Raw genomic sequence first — 26,425 nt, 5'->3', positions numbered from 1 at the left:
AGCAGGGGGTGGAGTGGGCACGGGGCTCCCTCGACGAGCAACTTTTCCAGCTCAGGAAATGATGGCTTGTGCCCTCTCCTTCAGCCCCAGCCCCGCCTGCCCCTGCTAATACTCCCTGGGCATTGGCACTGCCCACTCGGAGAGCATCCGTCCCGGTGGCTCACTGTGGCAAGCAAGACCGAAGAAAAAGTGCTGAGGAGCAGGCAAACCCTATATTTCCCAGCCCACCCCACCCTTCAAGGCAGCAAGTCCCTAATTGGAGAAGCCCTTACTCACAAGCAAGCCTCGCTGGGGCACGTCCAGTGCAACCTTAGACGTGTTTCCTCGGAAGTAAGGCTCGCTCGCGCTCCCTTCAGCGAAGCTGGAGTGTGCTTAGTTAGGGCTGCAGCCTCGATCCCGAGGAAGCATGTCCGGATCCTGAGCAGCGTCCCACTTTTCCTTCACCAAACACACACGCACGCACGCTCCTTCCTGTGAATCCTTGCCCTGCCTCTGAACTCAACCGCTGTGCGTGCAATAGTTGCAAACGGGTCTCTCCCCCTCCCCCGCAGGACTGGAGCAAATTCTTCTGCATAATATTGTGTCATGTGTTTGTCGTTCCCCATCTATATAGTAAGGAGGAAAAGACGCCGCATGTTCTTCAAGCATGAACTTTCCCAAAAGACCGATGGATTCCTCCTCTCCACATCTCTCTCCTCTCCCCCGCCCCCTTGCGCGCGCGCGCTTCTTCAGAAATGATACATTTTGCAAAGTTAAGAAAAGAAAGAAGAGCAGCTTGAAGGAGTGATGCTTCGGGACGTAAATCGGACTAGGGACTGATTGTGCAACTTGTTGCATGCGTTGTCTCAGCTTTTAAAAAGGGATGGACTGGCTGCGTCAATGCATTCCTGGTTCTTTACCTGTCAAATGCCCCGCTCGCAGAAGCGGCACGGGGAGGGGGGGGCGCATCCAGGATAAGAGAAGCTACAGAATCTCTGATAGAAAGATAGGTCAGTTAAAGATGGATGGACAGAGATGATAGAGATAGATAGATGATAGATAGATAGATAGATAGATAGATAGATAGATAGATAGATATGCAGAGCAGCCTTGTGTGTGCTCACTCAGAAGTTAAACCCCGCCTTAGGAGCCAGCTCCTAGGGGCTGAGGTCCCTTCGCCCCCCACCATAAAATATTTGAACCCCCCCCCCAAAGTTGATAGGCATTGCCATTCAAACAGTGTGTGCACCACATCATGTGACTGATTATGAATATTTCATACAGGTTGGCACCCCTAAACCACCACCCCCAAATTCAGTGGGACTCCCTCCGAGGAAAGTTGATTTCCACCTCAGATCTGGAAGTGGGCATAGTAGATACTCTTAAATCTCGGGGACGTGGGTTAGGGGCCCCACGTTAAGCAAAAGACCCCTGCCTTGCAGCGGGTCGGACTAGATGCCCTTCGTGGTCCCTTCCAACTCTACCATCCTAGGATTTCCTGTGAGATAAAATGAACACGCGTTGCAGCGAAGGGGCGGGAGTGGGGGAGATCTCGATTGACAGCTGTCTGGGCTCGGTCGGTGACAACAGGGGGCGGGGAGAGGGAAGTATGCGTCTCTCTTTGTTTACAATCTCGGACATCGGGGGTGTACCAGAAGAGGTGGGGTGGGGGGGCAGAAAGAGAGGGGAAAGTGGCGAGCCCTGCCCCTCTTTTGGCCCAAAGCAGCTCCCAGCTTGGCAGGCGGGAAAGCAGGCAGGCGAGCGAGGCGGCGAGTTGCTTCCCACCTTAAAAGCGCCACTCTTGGTGATGTCACGTCGGAAATTTACCAAAGCGAGCGCTAGCCAACGGTACGGAGCGATCCAGCCCCTGGCCCGGCTGATTGGGCGGGCGGCACTGACGTGCACTGACGCTTGGAGACTCGAGGTGCATGTTGGCTGGGCAAAAGGGAGCCCACATAAACAAAGGCACATTGCAGGCAAGGGCCAGTCCGTCCGGCTTGCTCGCCCCGCGCTGCGCTCTCGCGCCGCACTTCCTGGAGAGAGAAGGAGTGCGTGGCGCCCGGCGCCGAGAGGAGAGGAGAGGCGGGCGCGGAGGGGGCGCGCGTGCGGGAGACAGGCAGCCCGGCAGCCAAGCAGGCAAGCAGGCGGAGAGAGCGACCGAGAAGACGCCGCCGCAGCAGCAGCCGGGGATCGCGCGCTCTCGCTTGCTCTCCGCTCGCTCGCTTTACCTCGCCCATCCGCCCCTGGGAATCGGAGCTACTACTCCCCACCGGTGAATGAATGAAACAGCCACAGCCCAACAAGTAAGTGGATCGCGCCGAGTCTGGGGGTGGGGGGGCACTCTCGGCTTAACTGCCATCTGGATGCGCTGCCCGGGTTTCTCAAAGGCGAGGGAAAGTAGCGGGGGGGGGAGAGAGAGACTGGAGACGGGGGGGGGGGGCAAGGAAGGAAATAGTAACACGTTGTGCAGGAGGTTTTCTTCCAAATGTTCTTCCTAGAAAGAAAGACCTCGCTGTTCGGCCTTCAGGTCGGGGGTTCTTCCAACCAGTGCCCTCCCCCCTATATTCCTAACCGGCTGTTTCCAGTTATTATAAGGTGGGGAAAGTCAACTTTGGGTTTAGTCTGCTCGCCTCTTCTGGACTTGGTGCCGCAACCTTGCGGGTTAAGATCCTCGGTGTGTGGGGTTTTATATTATTATTTTCTTATGATTTTGGTCCAGGGTTCAATTGGAGAGGGAGAAAAGTTGCTGGGCGGATGTGTGTTGCTTGGGAACGACTTTGATCTCCGCCAGTTGAGAAGCTTAGCCAGCGCGTCGTCGCCTTTCAAGGTTTTATTACTGCCGGAGGTTGGTGGGGGGTTTAAATTAGTGTAACGCACGCGGCTTTGTAACACCGGGAGGGGGGATGCCGGCCCCCTGACCTAGCAGGGACGGCGCGGGAGTCGATCCTGAGAGGGAAATCCCTTCCAAATTCGGAGGAGAGCAGGAGGAAGGGGAAGAAGAAGAAGAGGAAGAGGGTGCCAAGGGTTAAACTAGCTGACAGATGAAGAGACTCTTTGCTTCGGATGGAATTCGAATTAGGGCATGCCGGGGACACGGATCTGGAGTGGGCGCAAAGAGGAGAGTCCCTTTGGCGGGCCGGCTGCCTGGCTTTAGTTGTCGAACTTTCCGGCGCCGTTTTCATCGTAGATCTAGAGAAACTGTGTTTGGGGATGTAGTGGTCGGGAAAAGCCAGCCACCCTCCCGCCCCTTAGACGTGGGTCAGTTCCGAAAGCCATCCGGAAGAGTTGAGAGAGGGATCCCTTTCTCTTCAGATTTGCTACTTTGACGGCGCGCGCGCGTCCCTTGGGCGCCCTTTCGCCCTGTTCCGCCTGCAGCTTCGGGGACTGTCATGGACGGAGCTGCTTTGCTCTTTAATTGCCTTCCTCATTGTGCGCGCGCGTGCCTTTTAATTAATTCACTTTATGGCTGTTTTTCTCCTTTTCCTACAGTCCAGCGGAATTTCTAGAGAAAAGGGAAGGAGGGGGAGATGTGGGTGTCGCCATTTAATTAGTGTGTGTGTGTGTGTGTGTGTGTGTGTGTATCTATCTATATCTATCTATCTATCTATCTATCTATCTATCTATCTATCTATAGTATACACACACCCTAAGGACATTTTCTTAAGTGTCTAATTTCCTAATGACTGAAGTACTTCCGAGTAAGCTGTGTCAATCTTGGGGCATTTGATAATCTGTCTGCGTGTATATATGGATAGACTTAGACATAAACTACTAAGAAGTAAGAGGAGGAATCAAAGCCAATTTCATTGCACTTTTGTTATATACAGTGAGGAAAAAATGACACGCGTGACAGCTACTTTAGATTTTCTAACACAAAGCAAGTTTTCTCCTTACATCTCCACCCTCATCTGCCCACACATATTAAGGTTCTAATGCCCCCAAACTTTCGGTGCCCCCTGCCCTGCCTTGCCTTGGGCTTTCGAGGAAGTCCTGCTCCCTTCCCAGGGGTTGGGGATCGAGTCCCTTGGCAGCCGCATCTTCCCCTCCTAGTCCTTTCCAAGTGAGGCTGAAAGAGTAACAAGTTTTTCCCCCCTCCCCCTCCTCTCCTCTCTGTGTTTGTTTCCCTCCCGCTCTTCTTGTGCTTTCCAGGGAGCACCCGGGTCACTCTGGAGTCCGCAGCGCTTCCCTCCCGTCTTGGCAACCTGTCCCTCCATTGAATTCCGACGCTGTCCGCCTTTAGCCCCCCCGAAAACGCCTCTCACTCGGCTGAAGGTGGGTGAGTCCCTGGCTATTTGCATCCATCCACCGTCCTCCTCCAGATCCCCAAACGCTCCTTTCCTGGGGACCTGAAAACTGAGACATGGGGCAAGTCCGGAGAGATGGGCTTAGGCACAATTTGGGGAGGGGGAGGGGAAGGGGAAGGGGAAGGAGAGATCTGATGTGCAGGGAGAGAGGGAGGGGAAAAGATATTGGGGCGATGTGGGGGGGAGGGATATGCGGGCTACACCCTCCGCAGCCCAAGCACTGACAGCTATCAGACGGCCCTTCTTGGGCTTGCCTGCGGGGCTTTTCTCTGCTTAGAGGGGATCGTTCCCATCCCTCTTCCCCACGATCAGTCCTTCCTTCCCCCTCTCTGCCCCTCTTCTCTCCCTCATCCCCACCTCTACACGCCACGACCACTTCCCTACCTCTTTCTCTGCCTGATCCACCTCCCCATCGCCCAGCTCCCTGTCCCTCCTCCTCCTCCTCCTCCTCTCTCTGTCCATTTCCCCCACTGCAGCCTCCCTTTTGCTGCCAGCTTTTTTCGCCCTGCCGGTGGGCCACGTCGAACTTCCTCCTTCCTCCGCTCTTCTGTCCTGCCATCTCAGCCGGCTTTCTCCCCTTGCTGCCCCACTTCCCACTTCCCCTCCTCCTCCTCCAGCGCCCTTCATCTTCTTCCTCCCGAACCCCATTCCCCGACGTGAGGGCGGTGGTTGGTGGGGAGCGGGAGGCGCAAGGAGGGAGCTTGGCGGTGTGGGCGGGCGGTGTGGGCGGCTGGGTTTTCCCCTTCGGGGGCTTGTTGCTGCGCAGCAGCTAACCACCCTGACCCCCCAGCTGAGCCATGTTGTTGTTGTTGTGCCGTGTCTCGTTTGCAGCCATGCCCTGCGTCCAGGCTCAGTTCGGGTCCTCGCCGCAAGGAGCCAGCCCGGCCACGCAGAGCTACGCTTACCACCACTCGGCGGCTGCCGGGGAGTACAGCTCGGACTTCTTAACGCCCGAGTTTGTCAAGTTTAGCATGGACCTGACCAACACTGAAATCACTGCCACCACTTCTCTCCCCAGCTTCAGTACGTTCATGGACAACTACGGCGCCGCCGCCGCCGCAGCCGCCGCGGGCTACGACGTCAAGCCGCCTTGCCTGTACCAAATGCCCTCGCAGCCGCCGCCTCCGCCTCCGCCACCCCCGCCGCCGCCCCCGCCGCCCTCCATCAAGGTCGAGGAGTTGCCCCTGCACGGCCACGCGCACGGCTACCCCCCTCCGCCGCCCCAGCAGCCGCCGCCGGCCGCCGGGCCGCAGCAGCCCGACGAGCTGGCCGTCTACTACAAGCCGTGCTCGTCGCCGCCAGCCCCGACCGCGGGCTTCGCCCCCGGGCAGAGCGTGTGGGACGAGGCGGGGCCCCTGCACGGCTTCCACCACCACCATCATCACCACCACCATCACCACCACGCGCAGGCCTACGGCGGAGCGGCGGCCGTCGGGGGCGGCGGCGGCGGCGGGATGCACAAAGCGGTGGCCCCGACGGCCGTGCCGCGCCTCTCGCTCTTCTCCTTCAAGCAGTCTCCGCCAGGCACGCCAGTGGGCAGCTGCCAGATGCGCTTCGACGGGCCCCTGCACACCCTGCCGCTCAACGGCGAGCCCGGCGGGCCCCACCACCATCACCACCACCACGACGGGCAGCCCTTCGCCCTGCCCAACCCCATCCGCAAGCAGGCCGCCGCCGTCGGCTTCCCCGGGCTGCAGATCGGGCACGCTTCGCAGCTCCTGGACGCCCAGGTGCCGTCGCCGCCCTCGCGGGGCTCGCCCTCCAACGAGGGGCTCTGCGCCGTCTGCGGGGACAACGCTGCCTGCCAGCACTACGGCGTGCGCACCTGCGAGGGCTGCAAAGGCTTCTTCAAGGTGAGATGCTGCTGCTAAGGAGCCGCGACAGGGGGCGGGGGGAGGGCTTCTGTGTCAGTGGTGATGGAGGAGGAGGACCAGATTTTGCGCCGGCCGTCTCTCCAGCTGCCGAGCCGCTAGCGCAGCTCTCCATCCCCGCATCCCTCCCTCCCCTGTATCTATCCTGTCCTCTGTGCCCATCCATCGCTCCTTCCTCCAAGGCACTGATGGATAGATCCCTTCTTCGCTCTCCCAATCTAGGCCGAGGCCCCGCCCCCGCAAATTGGAATCCACACCTGGCTGTTTTAGCCTGGTATGATAATTGCCACCGCATTAGACAACCCTGAAAGGAAGGAAGCCCTATGGCGGGCAGCCTCACACTTGCGCTCAGGGTTCATGAACCCAGAATAAACTTCAGTCCTGGTTCTCTTCCCTTTGCATCCTAAAGAGAGACAAGCTGGTAATCGCGCCAGGCGTCCCAGCGCGCATAGATAGGATCGGGCCCTATACAAGCGGCATAAACTCTCCCACCAGTTCGCGACTCACCTGTCTCCAAATCTCCTTCGAATCCTTGACTTGAGAAAGTCACAGTTTAAATCACCTTTTTGGTCTCCCTACGTGGGAATATTGACACGCGCTTCAGAAACGCCAGACGCTTATATTCCTAGCTCAGATATTTACAATCTCCCCTTTTAGTCTAAACTCTCTGCCAAAAGTAGAGATTTGGGGTTCCCCTCCCCCACCCCGCGTTTCCCAGCCGTCGGAAGAGTTGGCAAAGCGCAACTTTGTTTATTTATTTTCTTGTTGACCACGCTTTTGTCCTACTCTGTTGCTGAATATGTTAAGGCCGGACAATCCGTTACGGCGGATAATCTTTATGAAAGTGGGAGAAGTGGGGAAGAAACCCCACCCAGCTCCTCTGTCGCCAGGGTTCATTGTTGGCACTGCTCCTGGGCACTGCGGAGACCAAAAGGACCAAAAGATGCCCGGTTGCTTGACCAAGGGAGTCAGGAAAAGTCAGGATTTCGGAGAGGTGCTTTTGGAATCAGGGGAGAGAAAGCGCCGCCAAGCCCCAGACCTCTTTCTCTGCCCCAACCCGACTCAAAGCGTACCAGAGGGATCAAGCCAAACCAGGAATTTAGGAGCGCACTCGGGCGCTGTTGGGCGAGGGTGGGTTTTTAATATTTTAATGCGCTTGACGCTGCATCCTGAGGCCTGCTCAGAATCTCTACAGGCAGCCCATCACCTGGGGAAAAGAGGAAGGAAAAACTGGGGTCCATGTGTCAGAAAGTCGCTGTCCTCCCCAGGCAGCTTTCCTCGCCCAACCCACTCTCTTTAAAACAACAACAACAACACCATTTCCCTCCTTCCTCTCCCTAAAGGAGAGGCGAACAGAGGCCGAGCGGGCGGGCGGGCGAAGGGAGCTATTTGCATGCGCTCGCCTTTTGCCTTCGGATTGAAATTGGTTAGGACAGAGAACCGTGTCTAAGCTAACCAAGTGGAACGGAATTCCCTATGGTCAAATTAAGTGATCTCTTTATTTCCCCCATTCTGATTGAATAATCTTATCATTTGAAAGAGAGAAGGTCTCGGAGGAATGTAAATAATATGAATGCCCACGGATTTGTATTTACCGAACGTCTCCTCTCTCCTCCGCTTGGCATATCAAGCATCGGCAAGGAGCTGCGGGGCCGGCGCGCTCGCTTCCCATTTGTTTCGAGATAAATGCCTTGGAAAAGGAGAAGGGCTGGAGGGGAAGGGGAAGGCGAGCGAGAGGGGGGTGGGGGGTGGGAGGGGGAAATGGCGAGGCGCTGTGCAGGGAATTTAACCGAGGGCGCCTCCTTTGGACTCCCCCACCCCAATCTCCTCCCCTCTTTTCCGCAGCGCACCGTCCAGAAAAACGCCAAGTATGTTTGCCTAGCGAATAAAAACTGCCCCGTGGACAAACGCCGCCGGAATCGGTGCCAGTACTGTCGCTTTCAGAAGTGCCTGGCAGTCGGCATGGTCAAAGAAGGTACCGCTTGCCGGGGGGGAGGGGCTGCCGGGATGACTGGGAGCGGGAGGGGGGGCGGGCTGGTCCTCGGAGTAGCCACCAGCCACAGCTGCGAGAAGGAAGCGCGGACACGCACACTTCCTTTCCCGTTCCCCACGTCGGAGAACGTCCGCGTCCCAGCAGCGTTCGGGCCTTATTCAGTCCTATGCAAACGAGTGCAAGCCTGGGGAGGCTTTTCAGTAAACCTGCAAAGATAGCGGAGAGCTCTGGGACCATGGTCCTTCGACGGCCACAGTCGAGCGCCTACACACACTGACTCGCAGGGGAATCTCCCAGAGAAGTAAATAAACAGGCAAGCAGAGGCCTTAACTGCCCAGGGAGCTTAGGATGACATCGAAGAAGCAGAGGCAGTTACTGGCCCCTCTCTGGAACCCGATGGCCTTCATCCTAGACGTGAAGGGACCCAGGCATAGGTTCCTTACGTCTAAGATGTGAAGGATGAGGCATCCCAGGGCAAAGAGAGTCGAGGCGGGGTTGGGATTTTGCCAAGGCTCAGATGCACTCTTTCCTAAACAAGAATGCCATTCATATCATGGCTAAGGCCAGGGCTTTTTCCTCCCAGGGGTAAGTCACCGGAACTCTCGGGTGAGTACCGGCACCTCTCAATTGGGAAGTGTTTAGAGTGAGTTCCGGCACCTGTTTTTCTAGAAAAATAGCACTGGCTAAGACCGAACAAATGCTGAGGCCCATTCCCGGCTCACAGAAGCTACACCGCTCCATCCCAATTTCAGAGTCGATATTTCCATCCACAAGGGTGTATACTATACACTGGTGGTTCCTTTTAACAAGCAACTTTTGCTCCCGCGCGCACATACGCACGAGAGGAAAAGCAAATAAAGGAATATTCATTCAGTGGGAACTCTGTACACCTTTGTGTTGGAGGCTTCCTGGTGCCGTCGAAGAGATTATGGGCACTGCATCCCCGAGGGGCGGAGGTGGCGGTCGCGTAAGGGATGTCAGGGCTTCTTCGCTTTCCTGTTCAAAAGCTGCTCCCTCTCTGGCCGGGCGAGTTGACCAGCTCTCTCTTTTGCAGTGGTTCGCACAGACAGTTTAAAAGGCCGGCGGGGTCGCTTGCCGTCGAAACCGAAGAGCCCCCAGGAGCCCTCTCCCCCGTCGCCCCCGGTGAGTCTGATCAGTGCCCTGGTGAGAGCCCATGTCGACTCCAACCCGGCTATGACCAGCCTGGACTATTCCAGGGTAAGATGGAGACAACATTCGCCGAAGGGTCCGCCTCGCGGGGGGACGCGCTGAGCACGCGGCTAGTCCGTAGCGAGGCCATTTCTCTGTTTGGGAGGAGAGAGACCCTTTGCCCTAAAGCTGTTGCCAAGAAACCGCGGGGATATTGGAGGACTGCTCTTAAGATACATCAGGGCCGAGGATTGTGGTGTGGGTCGGGGGCAAGGGTGGATGTGAGGGGGAGGTTTACGCCTTAGAAGCAACGCCTTGCCTACATCTGCTTCTAAGAGAGGCCTTTGATTCCCGTAGGATTTGCTTAGGATGCTTAGGGAAGTGAATCAGGAAAGATCTACTCTCGAAGTAACGGCGAGTAGGACCGAGCTGTTAGGCCTGATCCTCAAAGTCATTATTGGAGACAGCACATACACTGGCCTTAGTGGAGTTCCTTATCCGAAATGCTTTGGGGAGCTCATTCAGGGTATATATTTTGGCTCATTCTGGTTTGTGGGGGAAGAGAGAGGAGGGTTTGCCGATTGGGATCTCCCTCTTTCCCTGTCCATACCGCATAACGCTAGCTTTATTATTATTATTATTACCCGGTCCTTCTGTGCTTCTGCACCCCAACAGGGACACGACACACGTGTATATGTCTGAATAATGAAAATTAAATAAAATGATGGGGACAGACACTTGCGTGGATGTGTTTTATCTTCTTAGACATATGTGCTTATACAAGTGTGTGTGTGTGTGTTTCACGACACATACGGGCCTGTGTGTACAAGAGGATTCATTCCTAGTGTCACCATCGCACCCATCCTACGACACTCGCCTTTTCAGAGGCAAAAAAATAAAATCAGGGGCTGCTTGGATTTCCCCTCCTGGCGGGTCCTTCGGGGCGCTTTCCCAGGGCGCCTCTGCTAAGCCGACCCTTCTTGGCCACGGCAATTTCCACCTTCCTAGCACCACCCCTAATTGAATTAATTGCCCTGGAACATCTTAATTTCCTTACTGGTCAGAGCGAGGTTTAATTGTTATAAAAACCAGGCTCCCCTCCTCGGAATGGGGTTAGCAATTTCACGGGCGATATATTTTAGAGAACCTCATTAAATTGCTGGGGTCTCTTCCTCTCTCTCTCCTTCCTCCCCCACTTGCCTTCCCTTCCCATCTTTCCCCATCCGTTTCTCCTCCTTCTCCGGAATGGCGACTCCAGTTCCAGGCTAACCCGGACTATCAGATGAGCGGCGACGACACGCAGCACATCCAGCAGTTCTACGATCTCTTGACTGGCTCCATGGAAATCATCCGGGGCTGGGCGGAAAAGATCCCCGGCTTCACCGATCTCCCCAAACAGGACCAGGACCTGCTCTTTGAATCCGCTTTCTTGGAGCTCTTCGTCCTGCGGTTAGCCTACAGGTAGGCAAAAGGAGGCAGAGCCGGGACAATTAGGCAGGGATCGGAGGCGGCGCAGTCCTGGGTGTTTGCACGCGCCTATGGATGTGTGGATGGATGCCTGCCTGCCAGTCTGATGAGAAAATCCTGAGCCGTTCAAGGTCCGCTGAGCTGCGTTTTATTAACTCCTCGGTAATTAGGTGCCTCTTAAGCCCTCCGTTTATTGCTCGGCGAGTAATTAGTTGTTTGCCTCTTTCTCTCTGTCTCTCCGCCCCTGGGTGAACTCCCCCGGCAGATCCAACCCGGTGGAAGGCAAGCTGATATTTTGCAACGGCGTGGTCCTGCACCGGCTGCAGTGCGTCCGCGGCTTCGGCGAATGGATCGACTCGATCGTGGAGTTCTCGTCCAACCTGCAGAACATGAACATCGACATCTCCGCCTTCTCCTGCATCGCTGCGCTGGCCATGGTGACAGGTGAGCTTTGGGCTCCTACCCCCCATCGGGTTTTTTTGCTCCAGATTAATTAATTTGGAAGAAGTACTGCGCCATCCCTCCCATCATTATAAGTGAGCCATGCAGATCAGAATTCCCACTTCGCTTGCAATCTTACAACCCAAGACGGTCTGTCTCGTATTTGTACAATTTGCTAAGGCAGAGTTAGAATTGCCATATAAACCAGAAACCTTTAATTCAGCCTTTTAAAGTCCACAATACTCAGCCCCACACTTTCCACCTGATTACTAGGATACTACAGTATTACCATACATTCGTCATTAGAATTCCTCCTTCGCCAATAAACTCCTGCAATTCAACTCTGCTCTCACGATTGCAAATATAGAAAATGCAAGGCACAAAACTATCCTCAGACAGTGCGTATTCGTGTTGAGCTATTGCTACACAGTTTGACCCTCTTGCACACTCAAAAGTGCCAATCTGGTCTGTTGACACCGGATACGGTGTGCCCAAGAAGTTGGACTGTGCCATTTTTACACGTGCCTTCTCCAAAGAGATTCTCCGAGATTTACACCCAGGTGAAGTGCCTAGCCTTTGCAAGCTAGGGCACAGCTAAAGTGGAGAGTTGCTTCTTCCTGGTATTAAGGAGCTGCAAGTTTGCGTCTTCTAGGCAAGGCCTGATGGCCACACACACACACACACACACACTGCGTCCAGTCTAATAAGCCCCTTGTCTCTTGCAGAGAGGCACGGCCTGAAGGAACCCAAGAGGGTGGAGGAACTGCAGAACAAGATTGTCAATTGTCTCAAGGACCACGTGACTTTCAACAACGGCGGCTTGAACCGGCCCAATTACTTGTCCAAACTGCTGGGCAAGCTCCCGGAACTGCGTACGCTTTGCACGCAAGGCCTGCAGCGCATCTTCTACTTGAAACTCGAAGACTTGGTGCCACCGCCGGCAATAATCGACAAACTTTTCCTGGACACGCTACCTTTTTAAAATAAAAGAGAGAGGGAGAGAGAGGGAGAGAGAAAGAAAAAACGAAAGAAAGAAAGAGACAGAGAGAGAGAGAAAGAGAGGGAGGGACTCTTCTTTGCCGCTGAGCTTTCCAAGTGAAGAACTTTCAAAGCCTGGAAGAGAGGGGGAAGGAAGGAAGGAAGGAAGGAAGGAAAGAAGGAAGCAGATGAAGGGGCCTGACTAAGACACCTGGTCCGTGAGGAGCACCCATGGGTGCTGCTGGGCTCCCATCCCTTCAGACTGTGGTTGGCCTCTCCTGAAGGACAGAGACTGGACATTGGGGTGGGGGTCTCTCTCTATAGGCACCCTGGATCCCGTTCCTTGGACTGCACACAAATCCCATGGTACAAGCTTTTTATTATCGCCTGAAACAGACAAACAGAATCCTTCATACACCCCGGTCTCCCCAAAACAAAACAAAAAAAAGGGAGGGGGGAAACAGAATTTCCTACTGCTATTATGGTGATGATGATGATGGTTATGTTGAAGGACTTTTTGAGATAAGGAAGCTGAGCCTTAGCTGCTGCCGAAGGCGAGTGTACTAAGGGAACCCACCTAAGACTTTTTTTATATATATAAAAATCATTTTCTGCTGTAAAGGAAAGCTGTAATATATATACAGACGAGCAGTTAAGATGTGGGGAGGGAGACGGGGGCGGCATGAATCGACAGAAGGCGAAGGATTGTACATTTCACCAGATGCGGTTTGGCTTTTTCTTTCTTTCTTTTTAAAAGGAAAACAAAAACTATTCTGTGCCTATTTATGAATAAGCTATTCAAACCGATTCTGATAATAATAATGATAATAATAATAATTTTTTTAAAAAAGAGAGTTGGGTGGGGGGAGGAGAAAGTAAAGAATAACGAGAATCAATCAAAGGAGCTTGAAGAAATAAATAGATAGAAGTTGACGATTCAAGACCTAATCGAGAGAAAGCAGGGCCATTCTAGGAGGACCACGTTTATTATAGGCACTTGCTATTTCAGTAATGTCTATATTCTATAAATAGTAATTTCAGACACTATGTAGTCTGCTAGATTTTATAAAGATTGGTAGTTCTCTAAGAAGCCTCGAACGTTTTTCTCAATTGTAAAATAAGTGGGCAGACGTGTTACACAGATCCAAACAGATTCTTCCTTCCTAAAACCCCAACCTGCCCCACTTCCCGGAAAAAAGCAAACACCTTTCGCCAGGGACCCCTATTTCCCGTCTTTGTAAACACCGTCCGGCATTCCTTGTTTGTAAGTGTCGTATGTATTGTTGATGCTGATTAAAAGAAAACAGTTTATATCTTGATTATTTTGTTGTCTGAAGCGGAGCCAAGTCTTGCATGCCACAAACGTTTTCACCGTTTCCAGAGTGCTTATATCTCATATACAGAACTCCCTGGAAATTAACTGAGCACTTTGAATTTTTATTTGGGGAGTGTTCGGGTTTTGTTTTTTGGGGGGTTTTTTTGGAGGGGGTGGGAAAAGGTGTATATTTTTCTTTTTGAAAAACAAATGTCTAAAATTGTCGGTTAATATATTATTTTACATTTCAGTAAGGAAGTTTTTTAATATATATCTATATATATAGTGCCATATTCTGTAGTTTTTCTTTTTCTTTTCTTTGTATATTTCCAGGAGGGCACTTCCTTAAGTTTCTGCCTCCTCTCCACCCCACAACCCCACCCCCGCCCCTCTCCGTTATGGTGTATGACAGTTAGCCTTGGACATTTTATCCCTAAAAACTCTTTCTTTGAGAAAGACAATTTTAATGTTTACAGCAAATAAATCCATGTAAACGAACAGAATCCAGTCTTTTTTCTGTCTAATCAAAGGGCAGCCTCCACGCCTATATAGGGAGCTGGCAGTGACATTAATAATAAACAGCACCTATTTTTTTTTATTTTGCTGCTGCTGGGATTGTTGCTCTTGTGATGGTTATATTTTTGAATGTTAAAAAGCGGTGCTGTGATTTCGGAGACGGAACTTGCAGTCTCAAGTGGAGACTGGCGAGGCGAGGCGAGGCGAAGACCTCGCGAGCTGCCTTCTTCCTCTGCTTGATTTCTCTGCAGATTTCTTGCCACCTTATTTCAACCCTGCCACTAGAAGTCTAGGGTCACATGCGCTGCTATTTAAATGGCCCGTTGATAAAGGGAAATAGATTGCGCTTGGTTAAATGGCTTCTGCAACGGAGCTTGTATGTCTCTCTCTCTCTTGCGCGCGCGCCTCGTCATAGTCAGATTTGCAGCCCGATCCTAAGCAGGCAGCTGAGTTCAAGGAGGTTGTGCTGCAAAAATAAACGTCCTTAGGATCGGCTTGTATCTTTCTTCTGAGAACTTATTTAGAACTGGAGTAGCTATTTCTCTTTCCCTAGGGGTTAAATTTGGAGAGATGGATCTTGGAAACGGCGTGTGCATGTGTGCCCGGGCCCAACGAAATGTTTAGCGTGTTTTACTCGGAAGTAAGTCCCACAGAGTTCGAAGGGGCTGGCTCTCAAGTAACTGTGAAACAGTTAACTATAAAGAGAATAGGAAATGAATGCTCCAATTTCTTTCTCTGGAATAAAACCCCATTGCATTCAGCAGGATTTACGGCCGAGTCCATAATAAGCTTAGGATCGGGTTGCATCTCTTGTCGAAGTCTTTAGGATCCGGGTTTTCAGTAATCTGATCTGCTAAGCCTCTAGATGCTCTTAGTTTTAGCTTCTGTAGATTAGTCTTGTGATGTGCATTGCAATTCCTCCTTGAATAAAATGCTGCTATTATTTTTAAAAGAATCAACGCAGCTTATTAACGTGGTAGTGAAAGATTCTTCTGAAGGGAGCGCGCTACGAAGAAAGCAAGAAATGATTTAAATAAGTGACATCTTTGGGCATTTAAAAAGAAAACTAGTTGCGCCCTTCCTTCGCCCTCCCCCCAACCCTTTCTCAATTAATCAGAGTTCCGGGATGCGGTGGCAAGTTACTCCAGACCCTAAATAAGTCTCTGGGCGGGGGAAGCAATATTGCGGAAAGAGAGAGTGGTTTTACGAGAGGATCTTGACCCGGGGAAATGTATCTAGCCTAATTTTGTGGGGAGAGCTTTTATCGAACTGAATGTGGGTTATTTCAGGAGGAAGGTAAAGAGAGCCCGCCCCCTCCCTTCCCTGCTCTCTTCTAAGGAAGAGAAGCCCCACAACCCTTCATCAATGGGCACGTCTGTTTGGGATCACAGGAGCAGTGGTCATTGCTTCCGCCCGCGCGCACTTTCTGGGCATGTCAGCCAGACAGCAAGCGGATTCTTCTCCTTTCAGAGGAGAAAGGTGGAAGGTGGCATGCGAACTTTGGAGAGGAAACCTAGGGGCGGAACAGGAATAAATCCCATTCCAAGAGAGAGAAATCTGGGGGAAGGGACGTCGTTCAGTGCAGAGAACCTGCTCCCCACATGGAAAGAGCCCCATATTCAATCCCAGGCAGAGCCAAGTAGAACTAGGAAGAGCCTCAGACTGACCCCCTGGACAGCCGCTGCCTGCCAGTGCGAACAATACTGAGCTAGGTATAGAGGAAGGGTCAGGCTCAGTATAATTCAGATTCCTCTTTTCCTGTCTCCATCCTTGGTCTTGGGATGACTGGGCGCAGGAGCGAGGAATTTACCTCCTGAGCGCGTCTACTCGGAACCAAGTCCCATTGAGTTCAGTGAGGCTTACACCCAGGTAGGTGGGTATAGGATTGCACCCACTCACTTACCCGGGAGTGAGCTCCACGAAGTGCATAGGATTGCGCTGTTTTCCTTGTTGGCCAATCCCAAGGCTTTCCTGCAGTGCCCTCTCTCCCGATTGGCTATGGGGACGTTCCATCCCCGATGGAATGTCGTCGAGGCGCTCTGTGCCACGGGGCAATTCCAGCGCACAGGTTCTCTTTGGGGCGGCCGATCCATCACTTACTTCTCCGTCTATTTACACGGCGCGGGAGGGAGGGCAGCGAAGGAGAGACAGAGGCATCTTTCCCAGGCGCAACACCTTGGGGAGACAGCGCGCAGTTCCCCAAAGCCCTGGGGAGGCGCTCCCGGTAGTCCCTTCTCCCCTCACCCCCTCGCAATCCCCTGGGCGCGCAGAGGGGAAACTGTGAAGGACTGCGGATTACATTTTCAATTCCAGGGGTCCCCCTCCCCCAATAATCTCCCCCTCCCTCCTGGCCGCCAGAAAAGAAAAAGGCAATCTAACTGCACAACACATCTTAAGAGAGGGCAGCCCGCGGAGTTCCTCAATCTCTCCGGGGATTGTCCAGGAAGTTAGAGACCTGGGAGAATTTTGTTGAGTCCTTATCGCCATTAAATCTCCCCCACCACCATGCCACCCATCCTACCGAAAGCAGGGGTTCCTATTCAGAAAACGCCTGGCCGGCGTGGATACAGCACCCCCCGAAAATACTGCAGTAATATGAGCAAAGAAGGAAGATTCTGGTGCGGTAAAGCGTGGTATTATTCCCTCCTCCCCTTTGCATGCAGGGTTTAAGGGGGCTATTGCCTACCCTTCCCAATTCGTGGCGTGGAAGGCGAGCAGGTAGTAAGTGTTCCGGATTAACTAATGCGGAGTACAAAGCATGTGAGAGCTCCGTTGCACGCGGAGGTCCTTTGCTGTAAAAACAAACAAACAAACAAACAAACAAACAAACAAACAAACAAACCCAAGGGATGCAATGGAGCAGGTAAGAAGAAAGTTCCATTTCCAGGACGAGGCAGCCCTAGCAATGCTAGGAGGGGACTCCGAGGCTCTTTCCATGGGGCGCTTCACCCCACCGCCACGGCCTCCTGGAGGCCAGAGGCTGAACTCTCCCGTGCCTTGGGGAGTTCGCAGCCTTACCTCTGGCGGGGCTAGAGGGGAAGCTGCTGCAAAGGGAATAATTCCCTTTGTACTTGAGCGAGCTTCTGTCTCGGCTCGGCCTGAAAGCTGGGGACGCAGCGAGGGGCTTCGCCTGAGCTTCTGATTTAAGGATCCACTTGTGCGCGTGGCTCTCAAGGATGAAAATAAATAGGCCCTTCTCCCTGTCGCAGATCTCTCGAGAGGCTGCCAGCCTGGTCACGAGTCCTGCGTAGGGTTACCCCGGGGTAATTGACTCCTATTTGCCTGAAAAGGATTACCCCCGAGGGAAGCAGTGGGTGTGCGTGTGGGGACTGCTTCCCATTATCTTGAATGGGGATTACCTTGGAAGAAGCGATTGGGGGGCACGACTGGTTCCCATGATCTTGAATGGGGGCTTGCCTCGGGGAAACGGATTCCCATTAGGCTGAACGGGATTTACCCCGAGAGTTTTTTTTTGTTTTTGTTTTTTGTTTTTTAGGGGTGCGAACTGACTACCATGAGCTTGAATGGGACTTAACCCGGAAAGGAAGGAAAAGGGTTTGGGGAAGTGTATGACCGGTGAGTTACTCTCTCTGACCCCAAGCAGATTTCTGGATAAGGGAAACCGACTTCGTGGTCCCGCTCTCTGTTTCTTCCTGGGCAGACCTGTCCCTTGGCCCACGTCATAACAGCGGGGGCCTCGGGCGGTCCCTGGGGACCGGAGACGTGACCATCCGCCCTCATCACAACACAGGGAAGCTTCCTTCCCCGGCGCAAAAGGGGGCCAGAGAGTGAGTAGGCGGGCGCTCGAGGAGACATCTTCCTCCCCCCGCCCCCCCGAATGGGAGTCCCGGTTGGGCAACTGGTCGCAGCTGAGGCTGCCCTACCTGTTGCGCCGGACGCCCTTCCGCGTTGCCCAACCTTTTCTGGCCGCTGGACGGCGGAGACTCCCGCACCTATCCCGACCCCCGCGGACCATTCCATTCTGACAGCCAAAGGGGATGTGCGTAATGAGCAAGGATGGGCCACAGCACGCAGGGCGGGGTCGGGCCAAACGGCCTCCCTCCTCCACCTTTGAGAAATCAACCCACCTGGCCTTCTGCGAGGAAAGGGATTTTATTCATGCTGTAAGCAAAAAGGGCGCTCTCGCCCTGTGCCATTATGATTTTTATTTTAAAGAGATAATATTTTTTTTATTTAAACACAGATAATTTCCAACACGATGGGGAGGGGGGGGGGAAGCCTGCCTAGCTGAGGAAACCGGGTGGAGAGTTGATATCCGCATCTGACAGATTTGGGTATTTTGTTTCCCTTTGTGGAAAGTGAAATCCTGGACCGATTTTCCTTCCTTCCTTTGCCACCTTGCTCTCCTGGCCCCTCGGCCAGTCTGTTGTTGAGTTCAACCTCCTTAAGTATACACCCCTAAGTGAGAGCGCTCCTTTCCGCAGAACTTGGCGCCGTTTCGCTTTGCTCAGGACTTGCGCCACAAGTGAATGACTCCCCCATCGGGGCACAAACCACATGTGGCCAGAAACTATGGCCCCTGCCACTACTTTGGGCGGGGGCGGGCAGTTGGGGCGGGGAATCTCCCAAATGCCTCAGCAAGCCAATCAGAAGCGGTGGCTTTTTTAAAAAAATATATTTTTGCTTTCTTTCCATGCACCGCATACGCGCAAGGATTCCCGTATCCCAGTCGAATAGCAGCGCAAAGTCTCAAAGCCCTTCCCAGTTTCTGCCACCGGGAACCAGTCGTACGTGTCTTTGCAACCCTTCTCTTCCGTGCGCCTACAAACTGCTTTGCATTTTCTAAATCACAACCTGGCTAGCGATCTCTCTAAAAGGCCACTTTGAATGAGTTTCACAGGTGAGCCCCTGAGTCCTGCCCGCTTCCCCCTCTTCTCCCCGCCACCTCTTCTTATCCCACAGTCAGTGCGGAAGATGCATATAAATGGCCCCCCTCTCGAACAAAAAAACAACAACTTCATTTTTGCTGGGCGCCACAAAACCGGTCCAGGTAGGGCAAATCCTCTTTATTTCAGACGAGGAAGTGCTTGAGAGATTGTGACAGCGGTGACATTCGGGCTGAGCCTGAGAGATAAGAGTGGCAGGTCTGCTCTGGCGGCGGGTCCAACAGCGGGCGGCTCCGTATTCACTGGACCAAAGCGACAGGGAGCCAGTCGATGCAGAAGAGGGCATTGCTCCGGCTCCCTTCACAGTTACGCATCTTGCACGACCAGCCACAGCCACGCTGAACACCCTACACAACTATTCAAGTTGCTGGGAGGGAGGCCTGTTTTCTTTCACGTCTGGCCTCCCAAGTCTCCGCGCCTTCTGTTTCTGCCGCGGAACAACCGAGCTCTTTTCGAACAATTCGAATTGAGGAGGGGCGTGGCTTGCAGAGAGCGCTTCCAATTAGAGGTCCCGCGATCCGCAGCTGCTCTCCATCCGCCAGTCTCTCCTCCGCCCTCGGAGGTCTGGCTGGATGCTGGCAGAGCTGATACTACTCACAACACAGGGCCCAATCCACTCAGAGTTATGCCTCTTTTATAAGTCCCGCTGAGTTCACGGGGGAGGGGTGGGATTTATCTGACCTTTCATAATGAAATCAACTGAGACTTAGGTCGCAATCCGAGACCCGCTTGCCTGGGAGTAAGTCAACCGGACTTACTTCTGAGTAAACAGGCATGGGATTGAACTGTTGCAAAGGGCTTCACTTTGGTTGGATCCTGCATCAGTTGCCAGGGGGCCACAGGGCTAAAACCCCCTTCAGCTATGTCACCGTAATTTGGATGACCGCTGCAAGGGGATATTTGAAAGAAAAACCCAGTTGCACCCTCGCTTGATCTTATTGGCGTCGGTTAGGAATTTAAATCCGACCGAGGCCCATAGGGTTTACTCTCAGGTAAGCGCGCCCAGACTTGCAGCCTGCCTCTGCAACCCTCCTAAATTCGGGTCTCAATTCGGTCTTAACTCGGTAGGGATGAGTCTCGAGTCAACGTGTTCTGGATCGCGCAAACAGCAGCGCGTCAGTCTCGTTGGACTCCCGAAAGTGCTTTAGGATCAGACGCATGGGAAGGGCTGTTTGGGGATGGACGAGTTTTTGGAAAGGCGGACACCTGCCTGTGTTTGTCAAGCTTCTCAGCAAAGAAGCAGCCAGGAAAACCATATTGAAACCTTGAAATGCCGGGGAATGGAACTCAAGATGAAACTCATGTTCTTAGACAGATGGAGGCTTATTGCCTAGTACTCGCTAAGATGCGCAGCTGTCGGGGCCCGCGAAGGCACGGCGAAGAGCGGATCGAAGGCTCTGCTTCTCCATCCATCCATCAGACGTAACCACAGCCGGCGCAGGGAGCCCGGCTTGCCCCGGGGAGGCCTGCGCGTCAGTCCCAACTATGCAGGCGGTATGGCTGCGGGTGAATGGCAGCCTCCGTTCCCCACTGGTTCGAAAAGGAGAGCGGAAGGAGGGGAATAATGAGGAAGAGCGATGCCACTGGAACCTCGGCTCACCTGCGGCCCAGAGGACCCTAGCTTTCTCTGTTTCGTCTGGTTGCACCCATTTTTTTTTAAAAAAATATTATTATTTTGCAAAAGGAGGCTGCAATTGTTACCAGGGGGGCGGGAGAAAGGCTCTTAAGGAAATCTCCCATCCCCGACGTCTCTCCATTTTTAGCCAAATCGTGCCCCAATAGCTTGCTAAAAACAGCATCTAAGGGGCGCCCCAAAGGTGAATGTTATTCCACCAATGAGTTTTGCGCAATGCACACCGCACTTGAAAACCAGAAGAGGCGTATTTCTCAGCAACTGGGCATAGGATCGGGTCAAAGGGAAGCACATTTCCTGGGAAGGAGCTACCCCTGAAAAATATGAATGGGACTGGGCTGCGCGTGTGAAAAGCCCCCTGCCACACTGCTCTTGCGCAGGCAGTTCATTTCGATGGGGCTTGGCCAGGGGAGAAGCTCCTGCTGGGTACGCGGGTGGTAAAAAGCCGCAGCGTTGGGTGGTAGATCGCCTGGTACTCCGTTAAGATCGCCTTCCCCGTTAAAGCGCACAGGATCGGGCTGTGGGTCACAACCCCACCAATCGCAACACATCTGCTACAAGAACATTTTTAAATTTAAAATTGTCTTGTTGGTGAATGGCATCTAACTTAAAATTTAAATTTCAAAGGGGGAGTCTGCGGATGAGATCTTGTATCCGGGGTAAAAGTTCCACTGGGGGGGAAAGAGGAGACTTAATTTCTGCAGCGCGTAAGGCTAAGGAGGCAAAAGTGATTAAGTCTAAAACTAGCCTAGCGCGGACATTACGATCGCAGGGGAAATGAACAGGAGTAATCGTGCCCATCTGTAACTTTATCGCTTCCCCAAACTTTTGCCGCTGTCGAACGAATCAAAGGGGCGCATTCACCGAGCAAGCCATTTTTAGATTTCCGAAGATCTGGGAAAAGCTACGAAGTGGGACAGAAGAACCGTAGAAATGTCAGCAACTAGGTCCTATGCATGCTCACCCCTCATATCTGCTCCGCTCAATGGGTCTTGCTCGCTCCCAAATAAGCCTCCCCACAGAATCTGATGCTCTCTGAAAAGGGAACAAGCCCTGAACTGACTGGAATCCAGTTTCTGAATAAGCAGGCGGTGTTAGTTCTTGCAAACCCTCTGGAATCCTCGGGCACCGATTCAGTCAGTTTGGGGACAGAAGAAGTTGCAAATCTCTGCCCACTTTCCTGGAGTAAGGCTGCAGTCTTAACCACACTGATCTGGGAGTAACCCACACTGAATTTAACGGGGTTTATTTCTGAGTAGACCTGGTTAGGTTTTGTTAACCTGGTTAGGATAACACCCCCTGAGCCCCCTTTGAAATTACAGTGGTACCTCGGGTTACATACGCTTCAGGTTACAGATCCGATAAACCAGAAATAGCACCTCGGGTTAAGAACTTTGCTTCAGGATGAGAACACAAATCGTGCTCCGCCGGCAGCAGGAGGCCCCATTAGCTAAAGTGGTGCTTCAGGTTAAGAAAAGTTTCAGGTTAAGAACGGATCTCCGGAACGAATTAAGTACTTAACTCGAGGTACCACTGTACTGGGATTCAGTTCTGGGCGAACATGCAGAGGCTTGCGCTACTGGGTTGCAGTTCCTGCGCATTGTGACTTTTGAATAAGTCCCACTGAAGAGAGTAGGACCTCCCCGCCCCCGCCCCCCGGCAATATGCATGCATAGGCTCGGATTGCTTGGCATGAAATTATCTCGACCGGGGTGGGGGGTAAATCCCATTGCAGTCAGTAGGACTTCCTCTCAAGTAAAGGAGGCGAGCGGATCGCTGCACTTTGCAATCCACTCGCAAACCCACACCAGCCACCCGCCCTTCCGCTTTGCAGCCCCCGCTTGTTCTCCAAGCGCAGCGGCTTGCCTTGAATCTGCTTCAAGTCCAGTTGGAAGCAGCCCTCGGCCCAAAAGTGGGAAGCTAAAGAAGGAACGGACATACACCAAATGGGAGTTGCGGGCTCCCTTGCACCAAATGGAAGATGAAACCTGGAGCAGGTGGAGAACCTGCCGCGGGCGCTCAAAATCCAGGCTGCAGCCCTGTCCACACTGGATTTGAGAGTGTCTAGTGGGACACGCTGCTACTACCGCGGTGAAACTGGCATTTCCTTTCTAGGGAATGACGGGGCTCTTGAGCCTTTAAGAGCAACACAGCAGACCATATATTTGAAATATTTGGGGGGGGCGGCCCCCCAAAGCTGATGGGCATTGACATTCAAATGGTGTGCGTGTGCCGTGTCTTGTGATCGATTAAGTGGATTTTATCCACTCAATATTTTATTCATGTTGGCACCCCTGCAACAGGCTGAAAGTCCATAGGTTCAGCCTTGCCTGCTGCGCACCTGGGCTGTTATGTACTGAGTTGAATAGGATCCAAAAGGCAGTAGTCTGATTGGTCCTAGAACAATAGGATCCAAAAGGCAGCAGTCTGATTGGTCCTAGAACAATAGGATTCAGAATGCAGCAGTCTGATTGGTCCTAGAACAATGCAGCAGTATGATTGGTTGGCAGGAACTACCCAATCATGCTCCAGATAGAAGTGAATCCACAACCTGATTGGCTTACAGTAGAATTCCGGAATTAGCCAATCATGTGCAGCCCATTGTGTAAATAATGTATATAAAGCAGATACTTTGAGGGGACATTCATTCATTCCTCCTCACCACTATGAGATGAATAAAGAGCATGAAATCACTTTGCGACTCTGAGTATATTTCATGGGCGAAAGAGGAATCTTTTCCGCACACCAGGTAACCATGAAAAATACAGAGAACCGACCGGACAGGGCGGGGCGTAAGAAGTGCGCCTCTGATTCACCTGGGATTCTCCAGAGAGCCTCTGGCACCTTAAGGATGCTTTAGTTCAAGACTGGGAGTTGCCCGGATGTTGTTGGACGGGACCTCCCACCGTCCCCTTGCCCATTGGGGCTGATGGGAGTTGGAATCCAACCAACATCCGGAAGGAGGTTGGTTGAGGAAGGCTGAGCGTCTTACTGTTTTGGATGTTCCCATTGTTATACTGATTCGTGGCTTCCTTCGGTTGTGTTAGCAGCTGCTGTTGCAGAGCACAGGTATGGCCAGGTCCCTGCCCGAGGGGGGTCTTAGTCTCCATCCGAGGAACGGGAACAAGGTAGGTCCTAACGAGAGAAGTGGGAAGGAAGTGACTGAAGGAGTAGTTCCATCCTCCCCATGGCAAATAAGGGCCCTTCTCCCACCAGAGGCCAAGTACTTTTGCCTACTCAGAAGTAAGTCCTCCTGATTTCAGGGGGATGCACTTCCTCCTTGCTGTAGGGTTGCCAACAGAGTTCTGACCTGCAAGGCTTGAGGATGCCAAGAAGACAGGAAGCAATTTGAACCCCCCCCCAAAAAAAATCAAAGATGAGAAGACTAATTCTGCCTTCTCCCCATCCAGAATTACCAGGCCTTAATGGATGGCTAGGTATCAGGGGTGCCAACTTGATTAAAATATTGGGGGGAGGGCTGGTAATTCACAGAGGCACAGCATTACGGCTCAGTTGCCAAAATGTCTTGGCCAGCTGTGCCTATAGCTCTCATTTCTCTAGCTGGCAATGGTCATCCTATTCCAAAGAGCTCTTTACTTTCTTGAGTGGCTGTGGTGGTGCTTGATGCTTCCTTAAAGGGCTCTTATGATCTCCTCCTCCTCAGGGAAGTAGTGAGTGCATGGAAATATTATTGTCTCTAATCAACATGCTAGTGCTTTTCTCTTTTCAACCCAGATCTCTTGCATGTTTCCAGCATCTACATCAGGCACCCCCAAACTAGGCCCTCCAGCTGTTTTGGGACTACAGTTCCCATCATCCCTGACTACTGGCCCTGTTAGCTAGGGATGATGGGAGTTGTAGTCCCAAAACAGCTGGAGGGACGAGTTTGGGGATGTCTGATCTACATCATCACAACCCTACATGGGAGGTGAGAAGTCATCTCGTTTCATCAGACAGCCAGTCAGGAATGTAGATGCTTACATGTTTAGTCATTAGTTCCAATGGAAACTGGTCCATTTGAGCAAATCGGGCCTTGCCCTACCAACCTCTCCCCTTGGCCAGTCCCTGTGCCTTCCTGCCTCCTTATTTAAAACCAATCCGGTGTGTGGTACTGCTTGCCACTGTTGGCATCCATCTGTCTTGGGAGACAATGGAGGGATGTACCTTTGTGGGTGATGCCTTTCTGTTGAAAGTTTGAAGTGCCTGCTGTGGCTGTAGAGAGCGATGTGGAAGAGACATGTTTTGTTGCAGATGAAGGTATCCATTTGTGCCGCTGCAGATGCACCAGGGTCATTTCTCCTCTGGTCACTGCTATGCAACCTTAGTCTGCCCTCATCCTGCCCCCACATACATTAGTCTCAATATTGCCCTTGTAGAAGTCAGCAAGGAAGAGGATGGGGACAAAGTTACTTGGCTGGGCCTGTCATTGGTTTGGGCTTTGCCTGCTGCTGGACTCCCTGCCTTCCACCCTATCGGTCTGAATGGGCAGAAGCCACCTTGGCACATAGTGTTAGGGCAAAGGTTCCCAAACTTGGGTATCTAACTGTTTTTGGACTACAATTCCCACCATCCTTGATCACTGGTCCTGCTAGCTAGGGGTGATGGGAGTTGTAGTCTAAAGAAACGGCTGGAGACCCAAGTTTGGGAAGCTCTTTGCTAATGTAGGCTGAGATGTAGGCTTGCCTAAAGTCTGATTAGAGGGAAGAGGAATAATTCTTCCTGCTCTGCCTCATTAGCAACCCTACATTTTATACTTTGAAAATTGAGACTGAGATGTAATGGACATTTGGTTAACCATTAAGGTGACTTAGTCAGTTGTGGGAGCCCAGCACTGTCTCACTGTACAGGCCTCAAGGCTAGCCACCTTTGTCATGTACCCACCACCAGGAAACTGTGGATGAGAGAGCACCTAAGGCAGTCATCTCCAACCAGTTGTCCTTCAGATGTTCCAGACTCCAGTGCCATCATTTGTGATCACTAGTCATTCTAGCTGGGGCTGATGGGAGAGGCAGAACAAGTGTTGGGTACCAGGGTGTGAGAAGTCTTGGGTCTTCAAATAAGGAGATAATTTTCTTATTAAAGGGGAATGTGTATGGTATATCTTTCAGTGAATGTACTTTGAAACAGATACTGCAAGAGGAAGAAGTAGTAGTGTGCTTCCTTTAAATGGAGTTTTCATGTTTATTTTTTATAGTATGAAAAGTTGCTGTGGTTGTATAACAATAAAAAAACCGATCTGATCAGGTGCATCTGAGCAAGGCTCTGGCTTTCTCCTTATATTTTGTTCTGTGTTTTGATGTTTTAGACTTGGAAGGAGAACTGCATGTGCTATCTGATGAAACTCCCTCTTTCACATAACAAATGAGTTTTCAGTTATTGCAGGCCTTTGTTGAGTTTCGAAATACAAATAAGTGTTTGCTTTCATTGGGCTGTTGCACCCTTTACCTGGCAGCAGATTGGGATTTGTGGGAAAGTTCTCCTTTGACAAAAAGGCCGTGCATCCTGGCTCTCTGAGGAGTGGACATGTAATAATAACCAGCATGTTTTTCTCAGTCACACATTACACTTTTAAGTGTACAGACGTACATACACACACAGAAATGTAATGTGGAAGCCAGTGGTAGTGAAGTGGTTAAAGTGTCAGACTAGGACCTGGGATACTGGGGTTCACATCCTCCCTCAGCCTTAGGCCAGTCACTGTCTCTCGGCCTAAACTACCTCACAGGGTTGTTGTGGGGATTAAATGAGGAGAAAGAGAAAGAAACATGTACACTACCTTAAGCTGCTTGGAGGAAAAGTTAGGATATGAACGCAATAAATAAAAATAATCCTGTGTGAAGAGGCCTCCAGCCTTCTAATTAATTTTCACATT

General features: G+C 52.2%; 1 protein-coding gene across 4 annotated transcripts; it reads left to right on the top strand.

Annotated features, from left to right (window-relative positions):
- The first annotated feature begins 1,896 nt into the window (after positions 1-1,896).
- On the top strand, positions 1,897-13,493 carry NR4A2 (nuclear receptor subfamily 4 group A member 2). Of its 4 annotated transcripts, none has more exons than XM_053407262.1 (8): positions 1,897-2,282; positions 4,129-4,255; positions 5,115-6,136; positions 8,000-8,129; positions 9,202-9,290; positions 10,555-10,757; positions 11,029-11,207; positions 11,930-13,493. In XM_053407262.1, exons 1-8 carry the CDS (start codon positions 2,256-2,258, stop codon positions 12,184-12,186), a joined length of 2,034 nt encoding a protein of 677 aa, XP_053263237.1. In that variant the 5' UTR covers positions 1,897-2,255; the 3' UTR covers positions 12,187-13,493. The 4 variants fall into 4 exon arrangements, with proteins under 4 accessions (XP_053263237.1, XP_053263226.1, XP_053263246.1 ...); XM_053407251.1 differs by having other exon boundaries at positions 1,899-2,282; positions 9,202-9,365; XM_053407271.1 differs by lacking the exon at positions 1,897-2,282 and having other exon boundaries at positions 4,143-4,251; positions 9,202-9,365.
- The last annotated feature ends 12,932 nt before the right edge of the window (positions 13,494-26,425 follow it).

Source organism: Podarcis raffonei, chromosome 1 (assembly GCF_027172205.1).
Source record: "Podarcis raffonei isolate rPodRaf1 chromosome 1, rPodRaf1.pri, whole genome shotgun sequence".
NCBI classification, from domain to species: Eukaryota; Metazoa; Chordata; class Lepidosauria; order Squamata; family Lacertidae; genus Podarcis; species Podarcis raffonei.
The sequence above is the reverse complement of the archived record's forward strand: the minus strand, read 5'-3'. Positions and strand labels throughout refer to the sequence as shown.

Excerpts from the sequence above, each read along its gene's own strand:
- NR4A2 (XM_053407251.1), top strand. The coding sequence starts at position 2,256 with ATGAATGAAACAGCCACAGCCCAACAA. Across the intron at positions 2,283-4,128 it reads AAACAGCCACAGCCCAACAA|GGAGCACCCGGGTCACTCTG; the intron begins GTAAGTGGATCG and ends TGTGCTTTCCAG. Across the intron at positions 10,758-11,028 it reads GTCCTGCGGTTAGCCTACAG|ATCCAACCCGGTGGAAGGCA; the intron begins GTAGGCAAAAGG and ends CTCCCCCGGCAG.